This window comes from Strix aluco, chromosome 3 (assembly GCF_031877795.1).
Source record: "Strix aluco isolate bStrAlu1 chromosome 3, bStrAlu1.hap1, whole genome shotgun sequence".
NCBI lineage: Eukaryota > Metazoa > Chordata > Aves > Strigiformes > Strigidae > Strix > Strix aluco.
This window is the reverse complement of record NC_133933.1, coordinates 11,900,491-11,927,755: the sequence shown is the minus strand read 5'-3', so window position 1 is coordinate 11,927,755 and position 27,265 is coordinate 11,900,491. Positions and strand designations below refer to the sequence as shown.

The following is a 27,265-nucleotide window of genomic DNA, read 5'->3' as shown; positions in this document are numbered from 1 at the left end:
AAGAGGCGTTACCCTCCTTGTAACAAGGCATTCTCAAGCTGTTCTTAAGTCTCTTGAGTGGAGTTTGACCTGATGCTGGCTCTCACACCAAACATCCCAGCTAGCCTTGGGTGCCCTGGAGTTCAGACACTGGGCAATCCCCTTATCCAGGCAGGCCGCTGAAGCATTTGTGCATTGGCATATACTGACTTTTTCAAGGAGACACACACAAGAACATATGTGCAGCAGATGATTTTTAAGAAAAACCAACATGAACCTGACCAATCCAAAGTTAGATACAGTACAGTAGGAATGAGGAGGTTAGACAGGCTTTTCAAATGCATTTCAGTACACTAACATGTTTTGGTGCTGTCTCATAAGACAGAACTCTTAAGAGATAAATGAAGGCTCTAAAGGCTCCTGACTGGATTAATAATCTCAGGAAAAATCACATAATGATTCTTGCATTGTGTGTTGCCATAAAATAGAAACAAAGCATTAAGAAACAAACTTGGTGAACTGCAAGAAATTCTAAAGAACAAAGGTCTTTCAATCACTGCTGCTCTAAAATAACAAATATAGATAGGAAATGTTTTTAAAGCCTATTTGCCTGCTAATGTTCCCTAATAATTTTACAAACTTGGACCTAGATTATAATTCATGTTCTAAAGCAGAACAGTTGTGGGGGAAAAAAAGAAAAAAAAAAAGCTTTCTGAACAATTTGTTCATCTGGTTTGGGAAGTTCAGGTGTCACAATTCTCTTTCTGAAAAAAAATTCTGGTAAGCACTTCAAACAAACATGCCTACACCACTAATTAATTGAATTAATTTTAAAGGCAGAGGAAAACACAGTTTAAAATTTATAATCTATCATCTTTCACAATACTGTTACAAAAAATATTTATTAAACTGATATTAAACTTAATATTAATAAACTGATATATCAGTTTAATACATCATTGCCCTCCAATGACTTGCTTTTAATAAAAAATAGTGCATGAAAAATGCTTTGTGCTTTTAGTTTATACTGTTTTATCCCTTAACATACAAAAATCAGACAAAAGTACCTAAACCCAGCATTTTTGCAAATCTTGAATATTGATATCCAGGGACAGTTCCTGAAATAACATGGGTAGACCCATTCTTAAAGACAACTGCTTTTAACAGCAGACATCACTGTTGTCTTTCAAGATAGCCCTGTATCAAGCCTTGAACCCGAGACAGAATAATCTCATTGGAGCTGCTGCACTCTTCTGGGCCATATGGTGGGTCAATAGTTAATACCCCCACCACGCACAGTGTTCTTCCCGATTCACCTTGCTCTGTTACGGGGATGTGGTTTGTTTCTAGCCAAGTCTTCAAGTCATTCTTCCTCTTTTCAAGTTCCTCTGGGCTGTAGGCTTTGCTTTCTTCAGGTGCAAATATGCAAGAAAGCCGTTGCTTCATTTCATCATCCCCTTCTTTCAGTATTTCAACCTCCTGGACAGCATGGCCCAAGACAACCGATATGGACACTTTTTCATTCTCCAGGAATGTTGCAAGGACAACACTGCCAAGGAAAGAATGATGTATGAGTCACTGTACTTAACTAAAGACTGAGAAACACAGGCCAAGATTCTCAGACGTGAGTGCTCATTAGTATCAGCTTAACCCAGGTATTTTTTGCAGTATCGAGTACCCAGCATTTCTCTCAAAAAGCATGCTGCTATACCCTTAAAATGCTGAAAATGTGCGGCTTTGCAGATAATAGCTGGCCTTGAATTTGGAGCTACTCTAGATACTATCAAGCAAAACGTTACTTTAAAAAAGCAAAGTGTATGTTAAAGTCAGGGCTGGGAATCTACATACTGTGAAGCATTCCCAGCCTTGCTGCAAAACCTTAAGTCTTCCAACATTCAAAACCAATGACACCTTGAATGCACTTTGAATGCTGAAGGCAGTGGTGGCAGCTAACAATGTCAGAACCTTTCAATGATAAATTATTAATATTTAATTATTGATCATTACTAGAAGAGTAATTTTTTTTTTTTACATGAGTGTTGCTAGTTTCTTAACTGAAAACTATAGCTTGAGCATTACAATGGGAACACACCACAGCAGGTTCAGGCTCATGTTGTAGCAGCCTGGTCTTTTCCCAAGAGCACCTTACATCCAAGAAATCCTAAAATACAGGTAGGAAAGCAGCTTGTTATATTTCTAGGATCTCTTCCCCACAACAAAGAGGATCCAAAACCATTTTCTTCCTCTTCTGGGAAGAAAAATTCCAGAATTTGATGCCAGCACTTTGCTAATCTACTGTTGCCACCATTAGCGGAAGCAATGACTTTCTGGGAAATGCGCAATGAAATATGCCTTGATTTTAGCCAGGACCATCCCCAGAATCACCCATAGCTATGCACACCTCTCTTACCAAAATGATAAGCAACTCCAAGAGAAGATTAGAGTATCGGAGCTACTTCAGAGTTGAAGCAACAACCAATTCTTCTGAGATACATCAGAAGCTGGATATTTTAGTTTCTAGCCTCCATCTTGTGCTCATGTGGGACAAGCTTGCAACCAAAAAGGTATGAAAAAGCTCTGGCAGCAAGGAGCCAAATTTCTGCCTATTCCCTGATGTGTTCTGCCTTTCAAACCCTGTTTTCAAGTTACTCGAGATACTGGAGACCTGTGGTACCACTTTCTGTCCAATGCCCTTGCTGATTTTCCCTATTCCCTCTCCAAAGCAGCCACTACACCCTCATGGGTGTCCAGCTGCAAGGGAAAGTAAGGCATCTGGACAGAGGATAAGCATTTCAACACCTAAAGCATTAAAAATATTCCTTCTCTCTTTGTGAAGCAGGACTTGGTATATTATTAAAAACAGTGGATCTAATTAAGTACTAACCTCAGGTCCACTATAAAGTCAGCATGAATCCAGATATTACCCATTCCCCAAACTTATCAGCCCTCCGAGATTAAAGTGGATTTAGGTGAACTGGCCTCATCAACTACAGTACTGTTTTCTCTTAGGCCTTGCCTATTAAAAAAAACAGGACATGCAACCCCAAGGTGCAGTTTTTACTCCAGATAAGCTTGCTTCAGTCTTGGTATCTTTTCTCTTCCTGAAAATGATTTCTTTTAGCTTTACAGAAACAAAAGCTTTGGTACTTACCTAGCAGAAACCGGATCAACTGTTAAGACCCATCCTTCATATTCATGTTTCTCAATTGCAGCAACTTTCACCATTCTGTTCACATACTTCTCCCAGTCTAAAGGACTTTTCCTCTGCCAGTCATTCATATTTCCTACATCCAGAACCTAGAAAATAGTCAGAGCAATTAGCAGAAGCTTTGCCCTTCACATCACAACTGAGTCTGCCTCCAGGTAAGGATCTTCTATTCCTCTTAAGCACAATTTGCTTTTTTTAAAAAGCAAGCATTCACACACGGTGCTTTGCACATTGCTGCAGTTCTGTAGTTTCCCACCCAGTTCACTTGTTTTTAAAAGCACACAGCAAAGCCTCAAAATCATGGAACGTTTGATGCAGCTCTGCCCCTTTACAAAACCTTAGGGGATCCCTGTTCCTCGAGGGCAGAAGTTTACCGCCTTTGCTCTGTGCACTGGCACATCCCTTGTGCCCAAGCCCTTCCACTGCCTGTGGATAAGTGTTATCCACCCGGATCTCGGCTCCATCCTCATTCCCTATGGTAAGGCGAGCAGCAAGTGCCACTGTTTTCCCCGTACCAGTTGCATTACTGGGAACGCCAGCAAAGCCACCCCTGTCCCAGCTTGGGGACACATAAGCATTTGTTTCTATCCCAGTACCCCTCCGCGAAAGGGGCTGGAGAGAGATGGGGGCAGCGTAGTGAAGGGAGGACAAAGGGCCGGAGGAAGCTCCCTCCTTTGTTTCCTCCAGGCTCCCCGTAGCTGCCACCCCTCCACGCCTGCCAGCTCCCAGTTGAAGCACCAGGCAGTGGAACTGGCGACACGCTAGGAGAGGAGCGCCGCCCGGCTCCCCGCCCCCCCCAGCCAGGCCCCACGGGGGCAGGAGAGGGGAGGGGGAGCGGCCCGGGTCCCCCCCCGGCCGCAACGCCCCGCTCACCGCCTCGCTGGCCGCCGGCCGCTCCGGTCCGGGCTCTGCCGAGAGCGCCTCGGAGCAGGCCCTGGCCCAGCCCCCTCGGCAGGACGGCCGCTTCCTGCGGCGACTGAACGCAGTCCCCCGCCACACCTGAGGGGTTTTTTAAGCACGAAATCTGAGGCTTCTGAGGTAGGGAGATGCTCAGATCTGGAGCGTTTTATAAATACGGGTGCACATATAAATTATACATCGGTTTATATAAACGAGGCCAGATTGGGAAAGGAGGAGGCGGGGTGTGTAGCACTTAAATCCACCCGGTGTTCTGCCTTCTGCCTCACTTAAGTGGGGTTTGCTGATGTGCTGTGACATTGCTAACTCGAGTACGTGCAATCATGGCTCAAGCTTCTTCAGGCAATCTGTGCATAAATCAGTGCAGACGCATGCTGTGTCTATCTGCTCCATAAAGATATTTTTGGTCCTTGGTTTTGAGTTGTCTTTACAAGCTTTCCCATGCAGCTGCAAAGGTGAGAAACTTTACCCCCACACACCCAAAAGCTACTCTATTTTAACACTCCTGATGAAAAGCTTCCTAGGGATGAAGCAAACAAGCTGCCGTCATTTCACTAATTTACGTGAAGGCAAGCATGTGATGACTTTGTGAGCATTAGTAGAAAAAATATCAAGGTTATGAGATAGTCTTTGCAGGTTTAAAGGTAATTTCCTGGTTTTTTTTGGTGAAGTTTCAACTTTCAGTGTTATGGGGATTATTTATGAATGGCTTATACCACTGTATCCACTACTGTTTTCTTTCAGAGTCATAGTTTATTAGAAAGAAGGGAATAGCAAATCTGTTTTCACTATAAGAGCAAGCAACACAATGGGAAATCTTGTTTGAAATAAAAGTGGTGGAAAGAAGGGATGTGGTTTTGTATATTTATATGCATAACACAGTTGTTTACAGTCTAAATAGCTTCCTAACTGGTCCCCTTCTGGATCACAGACTGGAGGGTGGCTTGTGCAAAGTTCCTTTTGAGCAAAATACTCCAAACATCTTCAGTTTTAATTCTTGCTAGTTTTGGTCCCTATTTTTTTTTTTTCTCCACTGTTGCCAGTTTAATTGTTCTGAACCACAAAACCCCCAAGTATTTTTTTATCCTGTCATCTCAGACATATCTTATAAATACAGGTCAATATTGTGGGCAGCTACTAGAGCTCTCCCACCATAAATTTAACCTTAAGCACGGGCACAAAGAGGTGCAACTCTCCCAACTCAAGTAACTGTACTAGTGGAAGCTCCTGGTGCAGATCAAGCCGTAAATACGCGATTCAGGCGACACAAGCCGCTTTTCTGTTAAGAGTGGCTCTGCTGGTATTGCTGCACCGCTTCCCCAGAACTACAGCGCCCTGTCGGGAGGATGGGCACAGGCCTGAAGCGCTTCCCTCCGACCCGGCGGCGGCGGCGGCAGACACAGAGGAGCCGCGCTTCTCAGGGCACCGCCGACCTCCGCTCCGGTGGCGGCTTCCCGCCGCGATCCCGTCCGCTCACCACGGGGCCCCGCCGCTGCCGGGAGCTCTCCCCGGAGGCGCAGCAGTTACCGGGCGACCACCGAAGCCGCGAAGGGCGCGGGAGCCCACCCAAGCGCCGCCTCCGTCCCCCTCAGGCGCCGTCGGCCGCGCCGTCGCCGTGGCGACCGACGCCCCGCTGCCCGCCCTGGCGAGCGCCGCCACCGCCCCCGCGCGCATGCGCGCCGCCGCCCCGCAACGCCTGGGGGTGGAGAGAGAGGAGGGCAGGGGGCAGGCGCGGGTGGTAGCGCGTGCGCTCGGCGAGGCGGTTGGTGGAGCTGTGAGGATGTCGCGTTACGGCCGTTATGGAGGCGGTAAGTTCCCGAGGGCGTCGCGAGCGGCGGATGGCTGCGCGGAGAGGAGGGTGAGGGAGGTCTGCGGGAAGGGGTGATCACCGCGGGGAGCGGAGCGGCCGGGGAGGCGGAATGGAAGGTGAGGCGGCCGTTCCTGCCGTTGTCGCCGCCGCCATTTTGCATAAGCGGCCGTGGGGGGAGGGGGCGCGCCCGCGCGTGCCGCCGCTCGTGGTGAAGGCGGGAGCGGGCCGCGCAAACAAGATGGCGGCGCCCGAGGGGGGCGGGGCGGAGTCGCGGGTTCTGCGCGCCGCTTGAGCCCGCTCTTGCTTTGGCTCTGACACCGGCTTCGCTTCCGGCAGAGACCAAGGTGTACGTGGGGAACCTGGGCACGGGCGCGGGCAAAGGCGAGCTGGAGAGAGCCTTCAGCTACTACGGCCCCCTGAGAACCGTGTGGATCGCGAGGAACCCGCCGGGCTTTGCCTTCGTGGAGTTTGAAGACCCGAGGGATGCTGAAGATGCTGTCCGTGGACTTGATGGGAAGTACGTGTGCTTTTCAGATGGTTGAGGAGCTACAGCTGGTTTTAAGACCAGGGAGAGAATCTGCGTGTTCTCTCTGCTTCTTCTTTTTGTAGTTCTGCTGTAATCAGTAATGATTAATTTAGAGCCATCATGGACTTGTTTGTTGCAGGGTGATATGTGGCTCCAGGGTTAGAGTGGAAGTGTCGACAGGGATGCCTCGTCGCTCCCGTTACGACAGGCCTCCTGCACGGCGCCCCTTTGACCCCAATGACAGATGCTATGAGTGTGGTGAGAAAGGCCACTATGCTTATGATTGTCACCGCTATAGTCGCCGAAGGAGGAGCAGGTACGTGTGAGGCCAGAACGGCTGGGTTGCTTCACCAGTTCACTTTTGTGTAGCTCTTGTTAGCAAAGAACAGAATGTTACGCTAGTTTTCTTTAAACTTTAACACTAGAATAAATGTATAGGTGTATATTACAATTTGTTGCTATTTCTATCAAATGTTAATATCTTAATAATCAACCTGGTCAAAACCTTTCAGGTTTCTTCGTTTGAGTCAGTCGCCTTGATTCAGAATGTCACGAGCCTTAAGATTTCATGCTGAGGCGCCTTGCAAATCCGACACTTAAGATCCTCCTAGACCTTGAGGTGATCAGCATAAGAGGCCAGATCCCCTCGAGCCATCTACACGTAGCTTCACCTTATTCTTTAAGGGCAGAAAATTTGAGACGGTGATCGCCGTAACAGTAAATTTGGCTTTCAATTGGGGCCCCCCTCCGGTTTAGAAAGAGGAACACCAGATTGACCACATTCCCACCTAGAAAAATCTTCTTGCGTCAATCAAGCCTCACCCTGGCTCATTGGGCTGTCAGTTTGATCGTCGTTAGATTGAAGAGAACACCTAGATGCAGCGATCGGCTATAGATACTTCTAGATCGTCTAGATCTGCTAGACCTTGGGCCAAAGAGGGTCGACCTGCAAACTTGCAAGGTTTATTTTAAATACGCATTACAGTGTTTTCTATTCTAATGTAATTCTGCAATGTATTCAGCTTTTAACATTTTTCTAGGTAGTAAAATGCTCAAGACAAGTAGGCCCAGAGATTTTTTCCAACTGACAGATGCTAGTTATTTAGTTGTCTGAAATCAGTTTTGACTTCAGCAGGGTTTCACATGCAGCAAGTGCTGCAGCTGTTTCCTGATACCTGTTTTCTCTAACCTAAAACCAGGTCCCGGTCTAGATCCCGCTCAAGGTCCCGAGGAAGAAGGTATTCTCGGTCACGCAGTCGGAGTCGTGGTAGGAGGTGTGCTTAAGTTTGTGTTTTATTCCTATTTGCTTCTTTTGCTTAGAAAACGCTACACTTGCATAATTCTTTAATTGGCTTTTTTGCAGGTCCAGGTCAGCTTCCTATCGTAGGTCTAGGTCCGTTTCTCCTCGTAGGTCTAGGTCTGTGTCTCCCCGCCGGTCCCGATCGGGTTCCTTGAAGAGATCAAGGTAATTAGTAGTCATTTTTAACAGGTTGTGTGCTTTGTTTTTGTTAAGGGATTCAAAAAGGTATTGGATAGCAGACCTCAAAAGGTGTTGATCCCTAGAAGTCAGACTTTAGCATGCTTTAAAAAGCTTCTAGTTGAATTTACAGCATGGTAATACGATTAGTTTTGAGACCTTACACAGCTGTATATCTGATGGTGAATTTTGATGTCTAAAACATCTAATGATCATAGAGGTTTTAATTTCAACGTGTAGACATTAATCTAACTAGTGCTGTAATTGTCATCACTTCTGGTTGAGTTGACTTCTTAGATTTTGTTTTAATTTGTCTTAATTTTTTATTTCAGGTCTAGATCAAGATCCAGATCTAGATCCAGATCTGTTACATGGCCCCGAAGCAGGTAAGATCTCTTCCATGACTGCAGATATTCAGTAGAAGTTGATTAAAAGTCTGTTTGGGCTTTCTAACAGCTGTTAGCATTTCAGAAAAAGCTGTGTTTTCTCTCTGCTAACTTTAATTTTAAAAATTTTAAAAAGTCTGTAATTTTAAAAAGCAGTGCAGAAGATTGTTCTTTCTATTGTTTTACATATCAGTGATATCCAGGTCCCAGTAGTCATCACAAGTACCTGTTTTGATCAGGTTGCATTAATAGCTAACATAGCCAACAAATTTAGAATGAATCTGAAAAGTTTTTTTCTTTGTGTAGAACACATGAGATTGTGGATTCTTCCCATTTTTTGTCAGAGAAATCAGGGTGCCCTTCTGGAAGTGTGTTAAAGCATTAATGCATATAGCCAGGCAAGTCATGAAGGGCTTGCTAATGCCATGAGTGTTACAGCTGTTTCTGGCTCTGTTGAATAACAAAGTGTGAGTTTGCAGGAGCTGAATTAAATTTGAGATAAACACCTGTCAGAATTATTTTGTACCAACAAATGTGCCATAAGAGTGATGATCAAATTTTAAAGGAACACAGGATGCTATGCAAGTGAATGCAGCCTGTGCCTTGTGCAACCTTGTCCAGGCAGCATGGCTGACATAAGTTGACTGGATGTCCTCAACAAGCTGTCATAGAACAAGAGTAAATTGAAGTTCTGCTCTGAAGGAGATGGTACTGCTCATGACCCAGCCCGTTCCTGGGCTGCTGTTCTGGTTTGATGTTGCTCTTTGAAATAAATAATGTAATAGTCAACCACGAAGAAACACAAAAAAATAAAAGGAAGCTTTAGCTGAGGGAGTGAATGGAAAAGTCTGCAGCTGAAGATGGGAGATACAGTGCTGAAAGGTGGTGGTGGCATTTTCTGAGAGTGGAACAGCAAGCAATGACAGGAGATTTTAGGAAATGAAAAGGTGAAGACCAGAAGATGATATAGTTAAGAGCAGAAACTCACAGAAGTGGGTTCAGAAGCTAGCAACAACAGAGGGAAATTCCCTGAGGCAGTAGAGCAATGCCTTTCACTGATCTACACTTTCTCTACCTGTTGCGAAAATATGTTGAGTCTTAATACCAGTTGTTCCAACATGACGTAATCACTGTTCAGTGTCAGTGATGAGAGAAAACAGCTACAGTCAACAGACCTTCAAAGAGAAAAACATCTTGATTTTACCACCTTTGTTTTCTTTTAGTACCAAGATGTTTTTCTGCAGTCTAAAAGATGCTTTTAGTGAAATTTCTAGACTCTACTATGTGACATCTTTCATTGTAAGTAGAGATTAAGTGACTGAGGCAAAGTCAGACATACAAGTACAGAGAAGTGGCAGAATACTGGTGCTTAACTCTAATGAAGTCACTGCTAAAATTCCACAAGGCAATTGAAAGATGGTTTCTTTACAGAAGAATCAAAGTGATGCATAGCACCCAGAGACCGGCTCTTGATTCATAAGGCAGACAGGCTGAATAAGTATTACATGATGTTTGCTGGTTTGACAGCATCAAAGTGCATATTTGGAAGTTGTTGTGTGGAAAGACTTGGATGTTGAAAGTACAACGCTTCCTTTGGGAACCTAAACATTTCAGTTATTGTTTTAGGCGGTATTAGTATTCTTATGGTTCAGCAGCCTTATCTCAAAGACTGATTTTCACAAGGGTTAAGTTAGGACAGATTTAAAGCAAGTGCATAAAGATGAAGTGCCCTGAGGAGGAGGTATTTGTAGGAGCATGCTGCCTGCAGCCAGTTTCAACTATAGTGGTAGATATCACTCAAGCCTAATAAAACTTGCAAGTTTAGAGCACAGCTTTTTATTAGCTTTGTGAAAATACTGGTCAGGATTTGGGTTGTTCATATATTCTTGCCACCTGCATCAGCAAACACCAATCATCAGCGAGGGACCAAAGTACAGAGCAATATGTGCAGCATCCATTTAAAAAGCTTTCTTCTGAAATTTAGCAGGAGAAGTCCTTGAAACTTAGAGGATTCTCTCTGTTCAACATGACAGTTTTTATACATTTAGTGTGAATCTTGCTGCCTCAAATGCAGGAGCATGCATGCTACCAGCTTCCCTGCTGAGCTGTCTTTTTTCTTGTTACAGGTCTAGGTCTCATGGCAGATCAAAATCTGGCTCACTGGCTAAGAGGTAAGCATATAGAGATAAAGCCTGCAGTAGTATCTAGAATTCAGTAGTAGGTTTGCATGATTAACAGAGCCTGGTCCTTTAGAAAAAAATCCCCCAAACATTGGTGCCCAGCTAACCTGTTTGCGATATGACTGAGATTATAAAATTTCCTCTGCAGCTATTTGCACTATGTTCCTTACCCATCTCTTTGTTTTCATTAACTCTTTCAGTTTCCAACATAGTACTGATTTTTTTTTTTGTGTCTTTGTGCTCTGTTCTGTTAGATTTTTATGTCCATTGGATAAAGGGCTTCAACTTTATTAATGCTGTTGATAAAACAGCAGAAATCTGTGATGATGTTTCTTTTCTCAAAGCTTCACCTCAGTACTATCCCCTGTTTTCCTGTTTTGTCTACTGAAGACAGTTGCTTAAAATTAACCCCCTCGCTAAATGAATTGAGAATCCCCGTCAGAGTAAAAGTTGATTTGAAAACTTTGTCATTATAAAGAGCTTCTGGCTAGATTCCCATAATAATTCTGTTGCTAAGATGTTTATTTTTTGAATGTGAAAGTTCCAGTTGACCTTTAAGCTGCATTGATGATAATTCTGTTTTGACAGTCAGTCAAAGTCCCGATCACCATCTCCAAAGAGAAGGTATGTTGATCTCCCTACTAATAATATAGACTCTGTAGAGCTGGCATTTTAGTATCTGCAGCGATCTCTGCTGAGGAGTTTGACTGCTGCTTGTAGGAAAATACTGGAAGGGTATTTTGCCAAGATCTCTTCGACAGCAATAATGCTGTGATTGTGGTTTTATATATGATAATATATATGTGGTCATAATTCCTCAGGATACTGGTTACATAGCGGTGTTACATCTTGCCTGTGTTCATTTCAGTTCACTAATGGTTTTATTACACAGAGACTTTCTACTGGTGAGCTTAAAGCACAGAATAACTGTGGGCATCAGCTTTGAGTCTCATTAAAAGCTGCAGTGAGATTGGGGAAGGGAGAGTGGAGTAACCTGGCTTAGCAGTCAGAATGGAAGATCGAGCCTGTTATTTTTATTGATGTTACTCAGATTATTTTTTTTTTTTCCCAGTAAGTTGGTAAATAACTGTCTCTCTGTGTGTATGCATATATATGTAGTGACAGACTCAGCATAATTTTTTTCACCCGTTTGAATTCTTTAATAGTTCATTTTTACAACTTCAGAGTTGGATTTGCAGAGAGGGGATATATCCTAGTAAGAATAGCTGCAGATCTGCCACAATGTGTCCCTTGCCTTGGTGATATTTCTGCCCTGCAAGGTTTTTTTGGGTGGGTTTTGAGGGTTTTTTTAATAGTTAGAGAACTTCTACACTTAGATTTGCTTCATTTAAAAATGTGGCTGCATGTAGTCTAACCTCACAAACAACCACAAGGGACTTGAATAAATGCCCGTAAATGCTGAGTGATCACTGTAATAGGTTTTGACAAGCTGCTCTGTTGGAACAGTGAAGTATCCTGCCTCCATGAAGGTTGCTATTAGTAGTACCCTTTAGATGACTTCACAATTATCACATTTAAATTGTATTGTAAAAATAACTAGAGAAATGAAAAGATGTGAAAGTAAAAAGAATAAAATACGTGTATTATCTCTAACATTAAATCATCAACCTGTTAATTTTGTCAGTAGTGACTGGTTATTAAAAAACAGTGCTTAAAGGGTGCTGGAGTAGTCTAGGTATCCTGCCATTGCTTTTTCCTGTATTTGTGAATCTCAAATGACTACTGAAATGTAAACTGTGGTTTCTTTTCCTTTCAGTCATTCACCATCAGGAAGCCCTCAAAGAAGTGCAAGTCCTGAAAGAATGGATTAAAGTTATGAAGCTAATCTTTTAGGAAGAAAGTTATTTTGCTTACATTATTATAAGGGATTTTGTGGTGTCTTTGTAAATGTAAGAATGTAGATAGAAGAGTATATCAGCTAAAATTTGGCATGATCTGGGTCTTCTGAGTTAGTCACACCAATAGACTAGCACAGGTCTCTTTTTATTGTATGAATTAACTTCCTGTGATATGAAAATGTGGGACTTTTTTTATTGGCACATTGAAATAAAATGTGTATTTTTAACTAAAACTTCTCTGTAGTAACCCTGCTGCTTCTGTTAACATTTGGGTAAGTTTAGCTGTGTGCCATGTAATGTGGATGAAAAATGTCTAAAATGGGAATGACTAATATCAGTGTCTTCTCAAACTAGTCACTTTTCACATTCTTTGTTGAATGGTCTTCAGTGAAAGGATCAGTTTCTGCTTTCTTTGAAATGGAATTTAAAATCCATCTCTGTCTGCAGATGGCTAAAAATTTGCATAAGCCCTTTTTATTCCTTTATGATATTTACTGGGCATTCATTTTTCTCTCTGATCTAATTATTCTGCAAAACTTACTCTCTGGTGCTTGACTAGTTGTGATACCAGATGCCCAAAAATTGAAGGATGAGCTTTTATTCAAAACACTGACGTCTTTTAAACGAATAACATCTGCAGAAACCTCTAAATGTAACAGAAATCATTAATAACTTGACGATTGCTACTTTCGCTTGTTGCATTTTTTAGTTCTTTAGGCTATTAAGATAAAGAAAACTTAAAATGTCTCAAGACACGTTTTCCTTTTTTGAGGGAAGATGCAAGGTCTTCTGACCCTACTTCCTGAAGGACCTTAGGAAAATGTGTTTGAGAGGCAAAAGAAAGCTGTTCCTAGTCTTTCTTCAGCTCACTCAGACTTTCTTCCTTAAAGTGAAAGATTCTTATGGCTGACCTCAGGAATTCTAACCTGTTTCACAGAAATTGGTATGCAGCCCAGAGCCTGGAGACTATTTTGTTAAATTAAGCTAATTTCTTACAGCAACTGCACACCTGCAGGATTAATTATTTGTGCATAGGTATGTCAAATTCTGTGTTTGTCCTCATTCTGTAGTCAAGAATTGCATAAGGCACTTTGTTGACACAGATCACAGCAAAAGACTGGAAACAGTGTTAGACTGTGAACAAACAAGGCAGAGGGGGGAAAAAAGCAAACCTTTTTTTACTGTGGTGGGATATCTAGCAGAAATAAAGGCCAGTTTTGGCAGTAAACAAGCACTGAAATGGAGAGTGAGGTCTGTTCAGGCTTCTTGTGAAATCTGTCATGGCAGGTTGCTTCCAAATGTGTGAACCACAGCAGAGCATCTTAAATGAAAAAGAATTGCAAGATTAATTTTGGTCACACCATGGGTAACCCATGATTTTCAAACCCACAATTTTCAAAAAATGGGTTTCCTCCTAACGATGACTTCATGGAGCTTTTTCAGTAAATAGTGCAGATTTTGAATGTACTGTCATGCTGCAGCATTGTCTGACCTTTATGCCTCGTCCTAACTGTTGTGGTGCTTGGTCTCTGGACACTCCTGGGGTGTTCAGCGGTCGGGATGAGTGTTTGATCTGCCAGGTGCAGGGATCAATATTCAGACAATATTCATGAAAGTCCACCATTGCTGCAATGGAAGAGCGGGGCGGGAGTGACACAAATGTTGCCCTGCAGTGATTTAGCAGAAATGCCCAAAGCCTGTGACTTGTGTTTGGAATATTTCTTGGTTGTATGTTGCCTGCCCGGTTTCTAGCACATCTGGTGAGAGGCACACATATGCCGCTGCTCTGGAATTTGATCAGCTTTTTTCTCTTCTGTACTAAGGCAAACCTACTCCACAATAAACCTGCAGACTAACACGACGGCTGTACTGGTACCTGTTTTTCAGTACCTGGAGACTCTGGAAGACAGGAGGAGCCTGGGGGTTCTCCAAAGCCAGGCTTAGCAGTGAGAACCTGAGCAAGAAGGCGGGGGCTGTGCTGGGGCAGGGGTGGCCCTGCCCGTGGCTGTGGCCACTATGGACAGCCAGCCAGCCAGCACAGTCACACTTCTGTGCAGCTGCGGTGACCAAAACTGCGGGTGGCTGTGCTGTCTCCCTTGGCTCCAGTCGTCCCTGGAGCAGGCTGGATTGCAACCGGGCATTTCCTGAGCTTGGATCCGCAGGGTTTTATTCTCCGAGCCACACCAGCCCTTCCACTGGATGAACTGCAGCTGCGCAACGTGTGACCACCATGTCTGCGCACTCGGGGCATCGCAGGAGAGTATTGGAGCGCCCCTTTTGGGGGGTCAGGGTGGCAGAACTGACCCTGACAGGTCTGCCATGTCTGCGAGCCCAACGGCCAGGCACTTCTGCTGGGGCCTGGAGGCGTGCTGGAGTGCTGCTGGTCCTGGCCACAGTCTGCCAGAGGGAGACGGGGCTTGTGCAGAGCCCCTTCGGCACCAGTGTGACAGGAGCAGGGGGAAGTCAGGCTGTGGTGCCCCCCATGGGGTGCCTGGCCCAAGGGCTGGCTAACCTTGTGTCCCTCGGGAGGAGGCTGCCAGCTCCCTAATATGATGGCACTGCCAGCCCTGTGGCTTGTGCCAATTTTTTATGAAATCTCAGAAATGAGGTTTTTATCAGACAGGCTCCTGTTACAGGGTTTTGGGAATGATACATATTTCATGTGGAAAAACAATGTTAAGATGATGGTTTTCCTCCTGCAGTTGTACATTCAGGAGTATAGATGGATGCACCTGCTTCACTTCAGCAGCCAAGGCATAGCTATCGCTGCTGGCTTCAAAACAGGAGTTAAGCCAGAGGAGCCAGGGTGGCCAGCTGGGATAATCCCAGCACACCACCCTCCTCAAAGCTGTTACGCATGACCATGGTGTGCCTGTGCTGTTGTGATGTCGTGTCCAAAGAAGGGCAACGAAGCTGGTGCAGGGTCTGGATGGAGCACATGTCGTACGAGGAGCGGCTGAGGGAACTGGGGTTGTTTAGTCTGGAGAAGAGGAGGCTGAGGGGAGACCTCATCACCCTCTACAACCACCTGAAAGGAGGTTGCAGAGAGCTGGGGATGAGTCTCTTTAACCAAGTAATAAGTGATAGGACAAGAGGTAATGGCCTCAAGTTGCACCAGGGAAGGTTTAGACTAGATATTAGGAAGCATTTCTTTCCAGAAGGGGTTGTGAGGCATTGGAATGGGCTGCCCAGGGAGGTGGTGGAGTCCCCATCCCTGGAGGTGTTTAAGAGTCGGGTCGACATAGCGCTGAGGGATATGGTGTAGTTGGGAACTGTCAGTGTTAGGTTAACGGTTGGACTAGATGATCTTCAGGGTCCTTTCCAACCTAGGTGATTCTGTGATTCTGTGATGCTGCTGTCAGGCCTGGTGGCTCTGTCCGTGGGGGCTGCCCTGTTGCCCAGCATGGGAAGGGCAGGGCACCCTTTGATGAGCTCACACCAAGCTGGGGGGAAGGTTAGTGGTGGGGAGAGAGCAGCAACCAGCACAGCTCAGAGCATTTTGCTGGGGTAGCTGATGTTGTAACGAACAACCACAACTTTATCAGCATTCCCACGTGCTCCACATGAGTATTACCAGATACTCCCCCGCTGTAGTTTGAGCTGCAGCATGTCCCTAAGCAAGGTGTTTTCAGTGCATTTTTCCTGCAAAACAAAACCTAATGCCCAGGGTGAGGCTGGACAGAGGCTTTGTGGAGTCCAGATAGCAGCAGAGGTGGTGACAGGAGTTAAAGCCAGCAGAAACCACAGTGAAAACCACAGAGGAGGATAAAAGTTCCCAAGTGGGATGCACCACCCAGGGTAGTTTGAAAACGCCAGGATTTCTGGCTAACCTGCTAAAAGGACTTACCCCTCTTGGTGATAGGAGTCAGCATCCCCTTTCCTTAAGCAGCGCTGAACACAAGCCATGTGGTGTGGTTGTATTCCTCATCTGGCCGGAGTATGGTGTTGGGGAAGTGGGGCTGGGGAGAGGCAGCAGCAAGTCAGTTATTGCGAGCGCACACCATAGGACCAGAACGGGTCAGAAGGGCACGGCCGCAACCCCTCAGCCTTTCTGGGGTGGCATCCCATGGCTCCCCCAGGCACTTCCAGCGGCACTGTTTAACTGCCTGTTACTTGCCAGCTGGCTGAGTGGGCGAGTCCTCCCCCTGGTTGAATTCAGGTCCAAAGGAGAGGACGTGGCAAGACCCCGGTGGGGTTTTCTGCTCTAGATCTCGAACCCTTGGGAATCTGGGCTGTGCAGGGCCAGTCCCCACTGGGCTGGCTGACCCCTGCCTAATGCTGCAGGATGCTGTGACCCGTGCCTGCCTCAGTTCTGGTGTCTACAAAGTGTCCCCTTGCCAAACAGACTCTGTTCATATATTTATCACCCCAGAGACACAGGTGGTGTTGGTGGCATGGTCCCCTGCCACAGGACCCGAGCAGCTCCCAGGGGTGGGGGGGCCGGTTCACCTTGTTGACAGCATCAGGCCAGTTCTGGGTTTCCAGGCAGAAAGCCGAGTGCCTGGGGTACGTGACAGCACCTTTGCCCTTCAGGGAACCATCCAGGTTATTGCCGGTGTAAAACTGGATGCCAGGCTGGGTGCTGTGAACTTCCATGGTCCTGCCGGTGGGTGGGTGGTGAGCCCTGGGGAGAATGTGGTGGAAGATGCCAAGGGGCTGGTCAAAAGGGCACCCCACAGCTCCAGGGGTGAGAGACCCCTGCCAGGGTCCCAACCTACCTGGCCACGAGGCGTCGAGCCTCTGCCTGCTGCAGGCAGAAGTTGTGGTCGAAGCCATCCAGGTGAAACTTCTGCAAGTGCTTCCCCAGCAACACGGGCTGCCGAAGATCAAAGCCAGTGCCCTGCACAGCGGCCACCTCCCCTGGGCAAGGAGAAGAGCAGTGTCAGCCACTCACCCACATGCCGGCAAACACCTGCAGTGCTGGTCTCTGTGCAGGGTTGAGATCCTTCGTTTTGGTGAGCTGAGGGTTTTAAGCCATTTGTGATCTTTGTCTCGTTGTGGTGCCCTGCTTTGAGCAAGCTTGCCTTGTAGCCACTATGACTCAGGATGGGACTTCACCACCTTGTTCCCCAGAAGAGATGGCAGCCCTTGGGGACACTGCTGGGCTTAGCTGGGACAAAGCAAAGCCAAGGAGCCAGAAAACAAGAGGGGAGACTTGCATATGTAACTATACAAGCTAATTTATATAAACCCCAAACTTACTAGGTATTAATATTTTTATATGTTTATATAAATAAATGTATATGCTACCAAAACCCCCTGTCACACACACAAACCCAGCACAGACTTATATACATATATTCTCTCTCTAAATAAATGAATCCTCCCAGATTTCTAAACAAACATCCATGAGGTGGCCAAGAATGGGGCCAACCTGCCAGGATGGTGAATATGGGCTATATTCTGGGACCAGTCCCCTCCTGCCTCAGTGAAAGGTTTAAGACCACAAACCCAGCATTTTCTCTCAAGTCTTTTTTTAGGCCTGATCTGGGGACACAGCATCCTATGATAAAGCTCTTGCAGTGAGAACAACCCTAAGACACACTAAACACAGTGCAAAACACAGCCATCCCAACCTAAAGGCAAGGGATTTTGCATGGGGGAGGTGGAAGAGGAAGGGCAGGGGAGGGGATTTTCCCCTAAAGTCACACTTTTCTACCCTTCTCTAAAGGGCGAGGTTTCCAAGGTCAGCAGGCAGCTGCCAGTGTTGGGGATGGCAAGCACAGGCATCCCAGCCCTGCTGCTGGCCCCACGCACTGTGCTCTGCTCGCTGCAGCCACGTGCCCAGCTCGGCTACTACTCTGCACCAGTTCTGCTCTGCAAAAGTAGAGAAACATCAGTTTCTACCTAACAAACAGCACATTTCCGTGGCTTCTGATCCTATCTAAAAGGAGCACATTTACTGAATTCAGCTGTGGGTGGAAAAACACCTTGAAAAAAGAATAAACCATTTTGAATTTAGGCACTTACATAAAATACAGCAGCCATTGCATGCAAGGGCTCTGTCTTTAATAGTTGCACAAATCTTGTCTTCACCCCAGGGCTAAGACTTATACACAGTTTTATCAGCTTCAAAGGCTACATTTACCCAAAACACCAAGAGGGAACTGCAAAAAGCAGGGGCAGCGAGCCAGCCACAACTGAGATGTGAAACAGCTCCATGGTGAAAGCAGTGGGGAGAAGCAGGGCAGTGGGTTCTTCCCTGGCTTGAGCCCTAGCATGACACACCAAGCTGAGCAAAAGCTGCTGGGACTGCGAGACCCACTTCTCCAGGTGCAAGCCGATGCATGCATGCACAGTTATTTTGGTTCACAAACACAGACTTAAGTTTGGTTTTAGCAGACACCCGAGCTAAAAAGCTTTCTTGTTTTTTTTTTTTTCTTTTTAAAGACACTCTTCCTCTCCCTCCCGAAGTCAGAAGGTGTAGTCAGCAAAGCAGGCCTGCAAGTGCATCAGGGAAACAAGCCCTGCCATTTCCAGCAGAGCCCATGCTTAGCAAAAATCGCCCTGCGGGCTCATGCAGCCCTCGGGCACACATGCCACCCCACACCCAGTTTCTCTTCCATTGATGCTAGCTACACTCAGGAGCCTTCCCAGCATTTCTGCCTCAGACTGGCTGCTCAGTGGTCCGGTCACTACTCTGTTCTCCGGAGACTTCCAGCACAGCGCAGCACTCTCACCTGCCATGGCTCAGCATCTCTGCTCCAACAGCCTCCATTTCTCTAAGCCAGTCAGGCTGGATGAAAAGCCATCATCTAGGAGCAAATCTAGAATTCTGCTTTTTTGATTATTTTAATCTATTTTACATTTTTCAAAAATTAAGCCAAATACAGCTTTTTTTTTTTTTTTTTTTTTTTTAATAATGCTTTTCATTCTTAAAAACAATGAAACTTGGATTTATTTTGAGATTAGATCAACTCTTACCACAACTCAGCACAGTCACTTACGCTAAATGAAAAGTGGGTGTTGGAGCAGTGCGGTGGGATGGCTGAAGTCAAGCCACCCAAAGCAAGGTGCCCCCTTGTTAGCAGCAGGACCACCCCTGAGTGCATGTGTTCAGATTATTTAACTTAGTGGCTCAGTCATTTATGGGGAGAAACAGAGTAGAAGTGATGGAGGGAAAAGAAAGAAAACTGTTTTCTCCTTTTTACCCCATGAATCAAGACTGGGTGCAAGAGGCTGCCAGCTCACTTCTCTGTGCTGAGGCTGGTGACAGCAGCAATACCACCTTTGTTTAATTAACCTGCTTAGCATGAAAAACATACTGTTTTCCTCAACTGGCCTTCCTCTTTTAGCCACAGGAAAGAAAAGTGTGGGTTTTGGTCTTCAGCCTCCCAGCAGTAGTGCCAGCTCTCCTGTCCCAATGAGAAGACTGATGCTCTTGCAGGGAAGGACAGTGCTGGGCTCCTGAGCACCAGTGATCCCAGCAGCCCTAGAGATAAGTACTGGGTCTGGGAGCTGCCCTCCAGATCAGGGAGTCTGAGCATGTCCTGGTGTGTCATCACATTTATTGACAGCAGCCCTGTGCCTGGAGCATGCTGCTTGCATCTCCCACATTTCACTGAGGCTTAAGAAACGAATTCTGCTTTCTGTAGACTTTGAGCATGGGCTGATCTTATGGAAATAAGATCTGTGGAAGTAAGACCTTGACATCACATGGAAAATCCCAGTAGAGAAGTATGATAAAGCCAAACACTGCTAGAGGAAGCAAAGCAGCCAAACCCCAGGCCAATCCCAGCTCTCAAAGTGCTGTGTGACCCTCTCTGATGGCCCCACTGGCCCTGGGGACAGTGGATTGGCCTGCAGGGAAATGCTGGCCAAACAGGTCTGGAGGGACATGCTTTGGTCCTGTGTCACAGGTAGCTTGTGTCCTGGACAGGCCCCTTGGACCCCCATTGCAGCCTCACTTCCCACTTGCCTCTGGCCCCATTTCCTGCTGCTCCTGCCCGCACCCCCCAGATGGACCCTGGTCCACCCCCTCTCCAGGGTGCCACTGGTTGAGGGCCCTGCTGTGCCTGGGGTCCCCCGGGCCCTGCTGTGTCCCCATGCCAGGCAGTGCTGTTCCCAATACCCACAAACACCCGTCTGTAAAACCATCCCCGCCGTGTGCTGCAAGTGTTGCACCACCCACCAGTGGGGATCTTGGTGTCATCCACAGGCAGGTAGGAATCTGCTTCAATAGAAATCTCGTGGTCGTAGATATCCCGTGAGCCCTGCAGGAGAATGGGAAATACTGGGATTCCTGCTGCAGCTCTTCCCCCATTCAAGCAGCCCTAAGCACACCTGGGAAGTGACTGCCTGCAGTGGTGCGACACCTGCGGTGCCTGGGGGACCTCCTGGCTGTCACCCCACCTCGACCCTGGGCACAGGACAAAGATACCAGCACAGGCAAAAACCTGCATGCGACCTAGGAGCTGTAAATCCTGCAGGGCTGAGACTATCAGTCTGAACTTGTACCACACCAGGCACTACCACTCTGCAGATCAACTAGATCTGCTGGTTGCTGAGCACACAGCAGCAGGTGAAAGGGGAAGCAAATGTGGGGAAGTGCAACCCATCCTCCTGCTTCATCTCCTGCAGTGTGGGGGGTTGCACTCCTCTTCCTCTCCCACAGCCTCAGGGATGCTGGTAGGGAACCTGTTGGGCTGGAAGAGGAGCAGGATCAAAGTTGAGCCTGCACATCACTGTCTAATCTGAGCATCAATTTCATTGCCAAAGGTCTCCCATTCCCCTGGAAACATGCCTGAGTTACATGCTGTAGATGTTGATATTCCTGTACCACTGGGAGGACAAACGGAGGGTAAACTAACAACTGCAGAGCCATTATTAGGGCAGTAGCCTGCACAGACCTCCTGCACGGAGGGGCTGGGATTCTCTCACTAACATTTTTAAGGGTCTTTTTCTCCCAGCCAAGTGTGACTGCACTGTCCCATCCTATTGCTCTGCCCAGCAACATTTTATTTCCCAGATCGTTTTCCTCCAAACCCAGTTACAAACAGGGTGAGACTAAAATGCAGCTGCAATACAGTGCCCATCTAGTTGGCAGGACCTGGACTGGTATGTGGGAGCCCTCTGCAGCCTGCTACTGCCCCACTCTGCGACCTTGGCAGCCTCATGTCTCCTTTCCATGGTTTCTCCTCTGCATTTTGCCCTGGGTATTTCAGTGCTGCGCTGACTCTGGCTGGCACTACAGGCCCTGATCTCAGCTGCATCATCCATGCAAGGGTTCAGCACGTTGTCTCAAAAGTGCTAACAGGAGACAGCTAAGAAATGCCAGTCCATCACTAGGGCATGCCAGTTCTGCACCTCCTCAGTAATCTTCCCGAGGGACCAGGACAGACTGAAACTCCCCAATTACACACAAAAGGAGAGTTAATATTCATGATGGGATGTCTCTGTTCACAACACACTGGGATAACGCATCCTCAGGTGAGGTCTATGTGATTCAGTCCTGCCTCAGCTCGTAGGCTGTATGCAGCCCACGATGCACAGAGACAACCCCCATCACCGAGTCCCCAGAAGCATGCTGTGTCCTCAGACCATCATGTTGGTCCCAGTGATCCCATGGGAAGCCCGTGGATCATCCCATGGATCATCCCCAGGCTTTCTTTCCCTGCACAGTGTCCCTCACAGGGTTCATCTCCCTGTGCTTACCTGCCCTGCAAGGTTGAAGTATGCATGGTTTGTCAGGCTGATGGGTGTCGCCTTGCTGGTCTGGGCTCGATAGTTGATGGCCAGCTCCCCACCAGTGAGCATGTAGGTCACCCAGACTTTGAGGTCACCAGGGTAGCCTTCCTCACCGTCAGGGCTGAGCCGGAAGAAGCAGATGCCATTTGGGAGGACCTGGGGGCTCCACAGAACCTGCAAGAAGTAGAGCATGTCGTTGGTGGGACAGTCATGGGAAACACGGTGCTCTTCTCTCCTGTCCCAGGCTGGGCTGAACCCCTGAACCCAGAGACAAAAAGATGATTTTCAATCATCTTTCCTGCTCTTACTCCTAGAAGGAAAAAATAAAGCCCAAACAATCTTTTTCTCCCTATGAAGGACTAAAAACCAATAACCCCTTGTTGGAGAAGAAAAAGGGAAGTGGAAGAAAACACAAGCACCAGCCTGCTCTTGGTCAGCCAGCGCCAGCAGCAGGAAACAAGTTTTCCAATGAACAGCCAAACAAACAAGGCAGTTTGCTCTGATGGGAGTCTGTCAAAGCCTGTGTTACTCCATGATTTTTGCCCTGCAGCTAGACTTACTCCCCCTCCCATGGATCTCCTGGTGTACAACATCACCTCAACAAGCTGCAGCCCTTCCCTCACTCAGGGCTGGCTTCTAGGACACACTGGGAGCTCCTGTTTAGGGGCTGGAGTTGGGTTAAATAGTACCAGATATATTGTCAGATATATCCACACAGCAGTGCAGATCAGAGAACTGGGACCTCTCCGTTTCTTGCCCCTGCCAGAGACCAGGGCTTTGCTTGGAGCTGAACATGCTGGTGAGCAAAGCAAGTTGTAAATTTAGCTGCCCAGACATCCTGTTTGATCCTGGCCATGGACTTGACACTAAGCAGATATCTCAGCCCCTTGCAGGACAGATGTGTGACAAGAGGCAAGGTGCCCAGTCTCTGGAGCTTTGCATCTACTGTCCAATCAAAGAAGACAGTTCTAGGGGCAGGGGCCAGATAACACTTTTGAGATGACCCCTTTCATGTCCTGTGCAGAGATCACAATCTCAGGGCACTTGTCAAAAGCCAACATTTTCACCAAACACGGGAACTGAAGGTGCCAAATGTGATAGCCAGGCTGCAGAGCAGGTCCTCCTGCACCGAGTGCTGTTTGACTGCAGCTCCCACTGCAGTGAGACACTGATTTTATATATGAGTTTCTATTTAAGTTCTCTGAAGAAAAAGCTATTAAAGGCCAGTAAGCATACAGATATCACTGTTTTTTAAAGCTAAGTGGGCTGTTTTCTAAAGTCCCCCAGCAACGTGGTCAGATATTGCCACCACATGTCATCAGACCATGCACTGACCACAACACCCAGGTCTGCAAGACCACAAAAAAACCTGACAAGATGGCCAAGTTAGTCACAGCCAATAGCCAGCATGTCTTGTTTTTGTTAGGGCTGACCACAGGTCTCTGCACAGTGACTGTTACCTGGCTGGAGGGTGTCTTGAGCAGGTGCCCAAGCGTGCCCTGTGGGCCAGAAGACACAAAGGCTTGTCTGTGAGGTGTCGCTGCCTTGTCCCCACCAGGCTGGCATGCCCTCAGCAAGCAAGGAGAAGAGGCAGAAGAGATCATGTCCCCCTTCTGCAAAGGAGTGCATGTTTTCAGCTCCAGTTCACAGCAGGTCAGGGTGTATAAAGAAACTTTAAACCAAATTGTCCTCCTTGTGGGTACAACAGCCAAATCACCCCAGCAACCAGTTTTCTAAGGCTGCTGAGGAGCGTTTGATCCTGATCTGATGCCAGTTCACACTATGCTGCCCAGAAGCGAGCTTTTTTCTAGACGCTCTGACTTTTGCCCCATCAGTCTGAATGTGCTTTCACAAAACAAAACATTAACCCAGGAAAACAGCTGAACTAGTACATTCGCATGTGTTCCTCTGGGGAAGTGGTGGATCAGCTACTTGCTGGTTGCAAATGCACTTGATCTGACAAAGTCCAAGGCTTCAGGAAAGCAGAGACTTCTGAGCCTGCTATGCAATCAGCAGGGTATCAGTGAGGCTTTCAAGACAGGACGTGCTCTGCTGCACTTGTAGCACACAGATGGTATCTGGACTTCAGCAGCAGCTGAAGATAGGAAGGGTTGAGTGCCCTGGGGCCAAGGAAAGGTTATTTTATCTTGGGAGGTCACAGGGAAGGGCTGAGGAGGGGACACAGTGATGCTGGGGTGTTCTGCAGGTCTAGTTACCAGCTGGTGTGAGTCAGAGTGAGAGCCCAGAGTATGCTGTTACTGGGATGAAAGCAGCACCAAATTATAATAATGCAATAACCGCACTGAACCTGCAGCACCACCCTGCTCTCCGCTCACTCGGGAGTGCTGTTGAAAGCAAGCAGCAATGATACTCTGTTTCTGCAAACCTAGGACCTTCTGATTCTGAGAGGAGCTCTGGGCAAGTAACAGCCTTGAAACTGCAGGAGCAAATGAGTCTGCATGGATCACTGTTCTCCAGGAAACTTTCTTTGGGCACTGGGACAACTACAGCACCCACTCTGAGGCAGTGCGCTGGCCTTCATCATGCATGAGGCTGGGTCCTCACTGCCACGTCCCATGTCCCGCCATGTCCCGCATCCTCTGCAGGAGCCGCACCTCACCCCAGGACAACCCTGTCAGAACTGGGCTCACAAGGCCTCAGGGCTGCAGTAACGCAGAGGAAGCACAGCAACCCTCTGCATGGCATCCAAGGATGACCTAAGCGAATCCTCCTAAATCACCAGGGCAAAAACAAGCCAACCCAGCAGCTCACAGGGTCTCCTGAACTCACAGCACTTTTTGGGAGCTGATTCAATGCAATAACCACCAGAAAACCCTACATATCCTCTTGCCACAACCCCAGAGGCTGTGTGCCAGAGGACACTGGGATCTGCCAGCCTGATTTTCACCTTGTCAAATCCCCTGGCTCCTCCATGCAGGCTGTTGGGCCCATTGTTGAGGAACAGCTGATACTCCTTCCCATCCACAATGAATCTCCCCTTTGCAATCCTGTTGGCAACACGCCCCACGACAGTGCCAAAGAAGGGGTGCTTCCTCATGTAACCTGGCCAGAAGAACAGCACATGGTTAAACAGAAGGATTGAGACAGGATGGGTGGTCTCCAGGTGTGCTTCCTGTCAGTATTAAATAGTTAACTGCAGTCCTGGTGTTTGACAGGACACACAGCTCGCTAGTCATGCACATCTTTGATTGAAACAGCCTGATGGGATTTTGTATTCTTTGCAGATTTGCAGAAAAGGCCTCTGTCACTGCCAAAGTGTGACACAGAGCTGCCCCATTAGAGGGGCACACTGCAACCTGGAGCCACCAGTGTCCCCACTCCCCATCCACCACTGAGCCCAGGACAGGTAGCAGGAGTTGTATTTATTCAGCCCACGATTTGGAAGGGACCCTTAGAAGCAGATCATGCAGTGTGACAATAAACCAGAAAACACTGGTTAAAATGCCTGATTGGGTTTAAATTTTTTTTTTTTTTAAAGAAACAGATTTAGACCCACCTTCCAAAGTGTCAAAGCCTAGGACAACATCTGAAAACTCCCCATCCCTGCCTTTCATCTCCAGAGCAGAGATTATGCATCCTAAGGACAGAATCTCCACTTTCACGCTGTCCGACTTCAAGATGAACTTCTCCACCACTCCTCCTCCTTCCTCCTGGGGCATCTGCCCGAACATCTCTCTCTTCACTTCTGTCATTGCTCCCCAAAACCTGGCCCCCGGCACTGCTGGCAGGAGGTGCGGCCCTGCCACGGAAGAACGCTCGGGAGGAAGCAATGGTGGCCGGCAGCAGAGCAAACGACGTCCTAGAGAGCAGTCATAAAAAATCACATGGTTGCCCTCCAGCCCTGGGAGGAGTTAAGCCGGGACCGGCTACGCCCCGCCAGCCCGGAAGCGGCCGTGCAGCCGTGGAGGGATGCGGGGGAGCGTGGAAAGGTGCCGAGGGCTTTCACCTGCGGGCCACGGCCCTCTGGGTCTGGTCGGCTGGAGGTGGCGGAGAAGAGAGGGAAGGATGCTGGAAAGAGGGTGCAAGGCTGCGTGTCCTCAGGCTCAGGCTGCCAGCCTGCGTGTTCAGGCTTTCGGAAGACAGAGGATCACCGCCACCAGCTGTTCTCCCCTGCTTTCCTTACACTGCCACAGCTTTCAGGGCCCTTGCAAAGTATGACATGACAAAATCCTGTTTTCTCCCTTTATGCCCACCCCTTAGCCCCTCCACAAGAGACACAAAGCAGGTCTAGAACCTGCTGATGGAGCTGTAAATCGGGCTCTGGGCTGGCCAGGTGTTATTCTCAGTCACGTTCACGTGGCCCTGACCCAGACTCCATTAAAAATCAGCATCTTTTGAAATACCAACTTCTCCTGTCTGTCTCAGGTCTTTGCAGGCAATTTCAGTCTGTGGGAAAACCCTAGCAACATTTAAGTAATTTGTGTGCACATTTTTCACATCTCTTGGCAAGGCTCAAGTGCAAGGCAAAATAACTTTACTACAATTTTATACTGCTGTATTTTTATGAGGACCCATTTTCAGAATTAGAAGAATCAATATTTCCAAGAACTGCCACCAAAAACCCTCAATCAATCAACCTGTGGTTGATAAATATTAATTTCCAACACAGCAATCACCTTTAGACAAGACAAAAACTATGGATTCCAAGCCGACACAGAAACAAAACCTCCCACCCAGGGCTGAGTAGAGGTGGTTTTGAAACCTGCACTTCTTTGTTAACAGCCTTGTGTTTGTAGTTCCTGTGTTTCCTTCTACACCTTCACAACTAGTGCTCTCTATCTGAAAACAACATTGCAAGTAAACGTGCTTTTTACTGCTCATCACTACCACCTCCCATTTGAAACGGGCTGAGGAGCAGCACAAACCTTCTTTGGAGCGAGGAAGGCTCCTGGCAGGTGGAAGAGAGGGCAGCCACATTTATAACTGATTCATTAAGTGTTTTCACATCCAAAGCATTCCCAGAATCTCACTCTTTAGCACCTTGGCTCCCTCAATTCCTCTCTCTTAACATGCTTCTCTAGACACAGGGAGCATTTCTGCTTTGCTAAGAGGGGTTTTCATTGAGGTGTGTTTTTTTTAACATGACAGGAGCTGCCATTTTGATTTACTTCTCCGATTCACACCAGAGAAGGTCCAGATCCAACTCTTCATCTGATATGTCATGCACACTCTTTCATCTTCTCACATACCTTCACAGATGCAAGATCACTCAAG

At 47.2% G+C, this 27,265-nt stretch overlaps 3 protein-coding genes across 6 annotated transcripts; 1 reads left to right on the top strand and 2 right to left on the bottom strand.

Annotated features, from left to right (window-relative positions):
• Window positions 1-216: 216 nt before the first annotated feature.
• GEMIN6 (gem nuclear organelle associated protein 6) lies at window positions 217-4,634 on the bottom strand. 2 transcript variants are annotated; one of them, XM_074817392.1, is made up of 3 exons: window positions 4,061-4,634; window positions 3,131-3,276; window positions 217-1,528 (listed from the first exon to the last, which is right to left on the bottom strand). In XM_074817392.1, exons 2-3 carry the CDS (start codon window positions 3,256-3,258, stop codon window positions 1,153-1,155), a joined length of 504 nt encoding a protein of 167 aa, XP_074673493.1. In that variant the 5' UTR covers window positions 3,259-3,276; window positions 4,061-4,634; the 3' UTR covers window positions 217-1,152. The 2 variants fall into 2 exon arrangements, with proteins under 2 accessions (XP_074673493.1, XP_074673492.1); XM_074817391.1 differs by lacking the exon at window positions 4,061-4,634 and adding an exon at window positions 3,703-3,906.
• A 1,146-nt stretch (window positions 4,635-5,780) lies between these two features.
• SRSF7 (serine and arginine rich splicing factor 7) lies at window positions 5,781-14,201 on the top strand. Of its 2 annotated transcripts, none has more exons than XR_012622367.1 (9): window positions 5,781-5,913; window positions 6,252-6,432; window positions 6,581-6,757; window positions 7,641-7,715; window positions 7,805-7,906; window positions 8,251-8,304; window positions 10,431-10,475; window positions 11,026-11,108; window positions 12,262-12,309. XR_012622367.1 is itself a non-coding variant. In XM_074817390.1 (9 exons), exons 1-9 carry the CDS (start codon window positions 5,886-5,888, stop codon window positions 12,314-12,316), a joined length of 753 nt encoding a protein of 250 aa, XP_074673491.1. In that variant the 5' UTR covers window positions 5,782-5,885; the 3' UTR covers window positions 12,317-14,201. The 2 variants fall into 2 exon arrangements, 1 of the variants encoding a protein (XP_074673491.1); XM_074817390.1 differs by having other exon boundaries at window positions 5,782-5,913; window positions 11,073-11,108; window positions 12,262-14,201.
• GALM (galactose mutarotase) lies at window positions 7,710-25,848 on the bottom strand. Of its 2 annotated transcripts, none has more exons than XM_074817388.1 (8): window positions 25,548-25,848; window positions 24,939-25,093; window positions 21,998-22,204; window positions 20,475-20,556; window positions 17,062-17,203; window positions 16,793-16,967; window positions 16,191-16,302; window positions 7,710-7,891 (listed from the first exon to the last, which is right to left on the bottom strand). In XM_074817388.1, the coding sequence occupies exons 1-7, from the start codon at window positions 25,741-25,743 to the stop codon at window positions 16,225-16,227; spliced, it is 1,035 nt and encodes a 344-aa protein (XP_074673489.1). In that variant the 5' UTR covers window positions 25,744-25,848; the 3' UTR covers window positions 7,710-7,891; window positions 16,191-16,224. The 2 variants fall into 2 exon arrangements, with proteins under 2 accessions (XP_074673489.1, XP_074673490.1); XM_074817389.1 differs by lacking the exon at window positions 7,710-7,891 and adding an exon at window positions 13,538-13,664.
• Between the last annotated feature and the right edge of the window lie 1,417 nt (window positions 25,849-27,265).